We start from the raw sequence: 6,310 nt of genomic DNA on the forward strand, positions 1-6,310 counted from the left end.
AATAGAAAACCAAGGAATAGCACATGATAGTACCCTTTTCGTCTTTATAGGAAAATATTGGCCGCATGGGAACTACTCCTATGAAATGTTAGTTATTGGTAATTTACCCTAATCTTTTTCCTTGATCAAGCTCAGTGGTCAATACACTGATATTGTAGCCCAGCGTAAAATTTCTGTTCCAATTGTATTCCAAGTTACGTCGACCAATACATTGATCACCCATCCGCAATGTGCTGACTCCAAGTTTCGCCCAATTTCAACTTTCTGTCAAATGCACAGAAAGGGACCAATTGAGTTAAGGTTTCAACTGAAGATAGAGAATTGACCCAAAGAAACCATAATAACCACTGTTTGTGGCGATGAACACGGTGGCCGTACAACCCAAAATACCAAATCTTCAGAAACGTAGAGAACTCATTGAGTAGATGAAGATTCTTACCTTGTTTGCCACCAACTATGACCGGAAAATGCAGAAAATCCGTCGGAACAGTAAACTCGGGAATGACCGACGACACCCAAATCACCACTCCAACAAAACTCAATCAATTCGAAAATCCAACTATAGAGATTGACAAGTAGATCGTGTTTCTTACCTCATGCATCACAAAACACCGCCGGAGTCGACGGAAAACAATTGGAGTTGCAGCGGATTCTCGACATCGTTTCGTCGCCGTTCGTCGTCGAATGGAACGATCTGTGACCAGAAGGACGTCGACACTGAGGAGACGAACATAATGGGGTCAGTGCGCCTCTGCGTCGTGGCCGGAAGGTGGAGATGGAAATCGGGTTGCTGGCGCGGGTTTCCAGGTCGAGGAACCGGGTCTCGACTTTGAGAGTTCTAGAGTAATCTGGGGCGTTCGATCTGATTTGGACCATCAACGGTTCAAATCGCATCGCAAATTTTCTTTTCTGTTAAATAATTTCAAAAAATCCTAATAATTAGCTCGGGTGTCCGAAAAATTTCCCGAAAAATCTCACAAACTCGTTGCATTATGTACTTTATTAATAAACACTTAGATTGAAGATTTCACTTCCTTGAAATTTCAGAAAAAAATATTCCAATTGTTCTTAGTACTTATCGAGGTTACAAATCAAATCTCAAATAATTTCACTTTAATTCTTTAAATATTTTTGGGACTCACAGCTTGAATGCTTATAAATGTGGCTATGGTAATCTTAGAAGTTTTGGAAATGACATATTTTCTTATATTGGTCAATAGATTTTCAGATCATCTATTGGTATGAGCGAGTCTGGCCGTAGAGATTGATCTACAATTTGTTGTTGCAGGGGTTAATTAATGTTTCAGGTGTAGTGGTGTTTTGTAATGGCTATGGTCATCATAGTTGCTTCTCTCCATTGATGGTTTTGGAGTTTGTAATATTCACTAGCATCCTACTATGAGCAGTGCTAGCACCTAGTAGCACATTTGGGGGAGAGTGAGAGATGTGAATTTCACTTTTTTTTTCTTTTTTAAATTTTAAATCAAACTCATCTAAAATATTACTGAACACAACACAAGTGATCAATGAAGCCAATTGAATTCCAACATATTTATAGAAATGACATTTTGTACCATGTTAGAAGAGGCCCTTCCTGTACTTAGCTCCAAAAACACAAAAAAATAAAAATGTTCTATTTTGTAGAAAGATTTACAAGAAAAAGAAGAAAGAAAAAAATATATAATCACCCAAACAACAGATAAACTCGAAATCTAATTTTTGATGCATCGTAGACTATTAATCAATACAAAAATGACAATGCTAATTTGGACACAGACACTATCCACACGCGAGCGTGGTCTTTCCTTAAACGCGTATGCATACGCATGTGCATAAAGACTGATAGATAATTGATCAAATAAGCAACTCACATAGTTGGACTAAAAATTTCAATGATCCTCTCAATTTCTATCATTTCTTTCAAAAATTGATTGATATAGAAAATTTTATTTTTTGAACTATAGATATTTCTTTATTTTGGATCATCAGTTCAAACGGTTCAATGCGCTTCATCTCAAAAAAAAAAAAAAAGAAGGAAAATGGGCATATGTCTGACTACCGATGAAAGAGAAGAGATCTTTGAAAGTGGGCTTTTATGATCCGATATCTATTTATGTTCCTGCTTTTCTATACTTTCTTTAAAAAGGATCTCAACCTACAGGAACTCTTCATGATATTTTAAAAAAGGCGGGGCTTTTTACGGAACTTCACCTAAATCAACAAACAAAATTCAATTAATAAAGTAGAAGGTGTGAATGGCTTTTTGTATAACCTTTTTAGCATCGTTACTTTTAGTATTGTTACTAAATTCTTGACCAGAATTGTGCCCTTGGAAGAGAAGGAATCAGTAAGATGTACAAGCAGTGTCATACAAGATATCGGATTTGAAGGTTGTGGTGCTCTCGGCGTCTAAGCCCGCATTGGAGTTCTCCGCCTGCCGCAGTCTCAACTTGAACACTGTTTTAGTCCAACACTTTTGACCGAAATCTTCCTCTGGAATCGGTCTCACTTGCTGCTTTAATATCGAGTTCTCAACCTGTGAGTTTTCTCATCTTGAACTTTTCTCTGTTTTTTTTTTTTTTTTGGATTATCTGATCTTCTAGGTGTTAGTTACCATCTGGGTTTTTGCTCCTTTTTACTGATTATGAATATGGGCTTTGTTTGTTTCCGTTTTCTTGCTTTTGATATGGTTTCTGATTGTTTAAAAATAGGGCCTTGTGCTTACTCAGTAGCATAATTTCTTTGGGATTCGTGAGTAGGGATAGAAAATTAGAGTCTTAAGGTAAAACAATTACTTCAATTACAAAACAGAAAATAAAAAATTAATAGAAATGACTATCACTTCACTCTTACCCTGCAAAAATAGTTCTTACGAGGGAAGGTTAATTTTGTTCATTGTCAGGTACCTTGACTACCTGATCCCTCAAAAGGGTTTGGTGTAAACGATGTTGCTTTTTTTAGTCTTTATGATGTCAAGGCTGATTGTTTCTAGTTTGAGCTCCCTTCAGAATCTCTGTTGGATCAATTTCTTGTGTCTTGGTCCTTGTTGAGTCTTTGTTTCTTCTTTGGAGGGCTGTGTTTTTCCCCTCCTCCTTGTAATAGGTTTCTGGGTTCTTGCTCTTTGTGAGCTTGCTGTTGATCCATTTTTGGGTTCCAGCCTTTATTGTTTTTTTTTTTTTCCTTCTTAATGAAACAATTGAATTTGCCAAGGAAAAAAAAATGAACCTGCGATAAGTCGTTGCTTGAAATGCAACATGAATTATAGAAACTTGAGATAGCAATTATTAATGTAGCAACATAATCATTCATTTGACTAATTGGCAGTTAAGGTACTTTCCTCTGACTAATTGGCAGTTAAGGCACTAATTGGCATTCATTTCTCTCTCTCTCTCTCAGTCACTGTGTGTTCAACCATTGGCAGTTAAGGTACTTTCCTCGACCAATTGTCCTTTTATTAGGATATTCTGCTTTTCAGTTCTTTGTACCCAGTGATCACAAACAGTCAAAGGCTTATGAAACTTTTAGCTTATTTTGTTGTTTATTTTCCCGCATTATCTCTTTGTTTTCCCTACGAGCCCCAGTATATTATTCATTTGATATGATATTTACATGTAATTTACTTTTGTTGCGTGATGTGTATGTATTTCTGGTGTGACATTGAATCACTGATGGCTTTTCTTTTTAATGTATTAGTAGAATGGGGAAGAATGAAGAAAATGATCTTCAATCAGGAACTTTTACATGGAAAATCGATGAATTCTCCAAGTTGAATGCTGACAAGTGTTATTCTGAAGTTTTTGTTATTGGCGGTTTCAAATGGTAATATTTATTTCTTAAGAATCTTGGGGTGATTATAATTTGTGTTCTTAGTTTTGGTCACTCTACATGGCCAGGCGGGTCTCTCTATATCCAAAGGGGAACACAGTAGAAAACTTCATATCCATGTATATGGAGGTTGCAGATTCCTCAACATTGCCTTCTGGGTGGACTAGATATGCCAAATTCAGTTTGACCTTGGTTAATCAACTTGATAGAATCCTGTCAATCACTAAAGGTATACATATTATTTTTTTAAATATTTTCTTTAGTTTCTTAATATATATATATATATATATATATATTTTTTTTTTTTTAACTGCTTCCTGTACGTTAATCATCTTGACAGCAACAAATAAATCACAAAGTGTATAATTTTGTTTCTGTTCATGTTGTTTACTTTCCATTAATTCATTTAAGGCAATTTTCTGAGATAAGTTTCTTTCATTTTTTATATATTTGGTTTTGATCATTGATAACTTAATTAGAAGCATATAATAGACTGATATAGTTTTGGCTACATATACTTATGTGTCATTTTTTTATTCCTGTAGAATGATGTGGTTTCATCCTTCATATATTATACTAGTTTGTGATATTTGATCTTTTTGTTTTGATAGACACTGAGCATGAGTTCAATGCAAATGAGAATGACTGGGGATTCACGAGATTCACGCCTTTAAGTGAGATCCATGAAAGAGATCTTGTGAATGATATTTGTATTGTTGAAGCCAATGTTTCAGTTCGTAAGGGTGATATTAAAATCATAGACAATGAAACTGGCGAGCTTATGGATTTTAAGGGTTTAGGACGAATAGAGTTAGCTTTTCATCCACTGCTAGAGGAAGTATGTTTGTTGCACCCTTCTTTGATTGAGTGCCAACAGAGGAGGAGTCGTACATTTGTCGAATGTGCATTCACAACATTGGGCCGACTCTTACATTTCCTAAAGACTACAAAGGTGAAGGATTTGAACCAAGATGGCTATGAGAGGCTTCAAATTTTATGGGATGAGCTCGAAAGCTTCAAGTTTGACTTGACTTGGCTGCAGCCTCATGTTCAATCTGTTTTTGGTATGAAGAACATGACCGGAAGAGTTGATAGAATGAGAGAAGATGTCAATGTTTTGGAGAGTGAAATCAGGAGGCGGAGGGCTATGCTAGCAGCTGCAGAGGTTGACCTTGAGAGAGCGAAAGAAGATTTGGTAAAGGCAGAACAAGGGTTTAAAAAGATAGGTGATGTGGATTGTGTAATAGACTATCCGTTGGCTTGAATGTAGAATTCAAATTCTCTCTGTTCCGAACTAGTTTGTTAATGCTATGTTTGCACTGTATTGCTTCCAGTCGGACTAGTGAGTTCTAAAATGTTTGCATTCAAGAATCTTGCTTTGTGATTTTCCTAGCTTCGCATTATTTCTAGTTGAGCTTTCATTTCCATGTTTATACATTTTCTCTGGTCCACGATTCGTTCACTTGTGCTAAAAATTGTGATTCAAGGTGTCTGAATTTCTCTCTTACCACCAGTGCTAAGTAATTTGTGCGTAGTGCTAAGTAATGTGTCCGTCCGTGTCTTTTTCTGAGTAGAGCCAGAGTCAAAGTGCACAGGTAAAGATATTATCAAAGATTCCTAGTGGATGGAAAAATGCTACATGTTTTAAATACGTATACTGAGTTTTAATACCAAAGCAAAAGACTACGGACTAGGGCTGGCAAATTCAACCGATCCAAACCAGCCAACCGAGTCCGTCCCGAACCAAGGGTGTCAGTTACCATCAATATCGGTTACCGAACTTGTGGTATGGTATTACTGAACAGAGAGGGTCTAATTGGTACGGTATTGGTATTAAATCTTAATGAAATACGGTATACCGTACCGTACCACATATTTAATATAATATTTAATTATTTTAATATTTCTTATACAATCAATCATAGCCGTTGATTTTCTTCAATTTTATTCCATATTAACTAACAACCGTTAGATTAAAACTTTCCAAACCCTAATCCCTAATCCCTCAGTCCCTTTCTCAGTCTCTCGAGTCTCGACGACTCACCTCGTCTCTCTCTCTCTCTCTCTCTCGAACCCGAGCGAGACCTGACCTGAGCCTCTCAAACTCTTGGTCCAAACCCTAATCCCTAATCCCTCAGTCCCTCTCTCGACCACTCCCTCAGTCCCTCTCTCTCTCTCTCTCTCTCTCTCTCTCTCTCTCTCTCTCTCTCTCTCTCTCTCTCTCTCTCTCTCTCTCTCTCTCTCTCTCTCTCTCGCGAGCGAGCGAGGTTCTGAGCCTCTCTAACTCTTCGAAGAATCAAATCGTTCGACCCATTCGATTTCATTTCAAGTCAAATCGATTCGATTCACATTAGTCGAACAATTGTTGCAGTACTGCTGGTGAGTACGAGCTCGGAACTTCAATTGTTTTGGATTAGAAGCTTTGGATTGTTGAGTTGAGGTTCGAGACTTCGATCTACCCAATTTTAGCAATTCAATCTTGAAT

General features: G+C 37.0%; 1 protein-coding gene across 8 annotated transcripts; it reads left to right on the plus strand.

Moving 5' to 3' along the window:
* Positions 1-2,291: 2,291 nt before the first annotated feature.
* On the plus strand, positions 2,292-5,147 carry LOC112196298 (MATH domain and coiled-coil domain-containing protein At3g58250). 8 transcript variants are annotated; one of them, XM_040510378.1, is made up of 5 exons: positions 2,292-2,538; positions 3,325-3,426; positions 3,694-3,819; positions 3,894-4,054; positions 4,437-5,147. In XM_040510378.1, exons 3-5 carry the CDS (start codon positions 3,698-3,700, stop codon positions 5,087-5,089), a joined length of 936 nt encoding a protein of 311 aa, XP_040366312.1. In that variant the 5' UTR covers positions 2,292-2,538; positions 3,325-3,426; positions 3,694-3,697; the 3' UTR covers positions 5,090-5,147. The 8 variants fall into 8 exon arrangements, with proteins under 8 accessions (XP_040366312.1, XP_040366310.1, XP_040366319.1 ...); XM_040510376.1 differs by having other exon boundaries at positions 3,697-3,819; XM_040510385.1 differs by having other exon boundaries at positions 3,355-3,426.
* The last annotated feature ends 1,163 nt before the right edge of the window (positions 5,148-6,310 follow it).

Source organism: Rosa chinensis, chromosome 1 (assembly GCF_002994745.2).
Source record: "Rosa chinensis cultivar Old Blush chromosome 1, RchiOBHm-V2, whole genome shotgun sequence".
In the NCBI taxonomy this organism is placed as follows: domain Eukaryota; kingdom Viridiplantae; phylum Streptophyta; class Magnoliopsida; order Rosales; family Rosaceae; genus Rosa; species Rosa chinensis.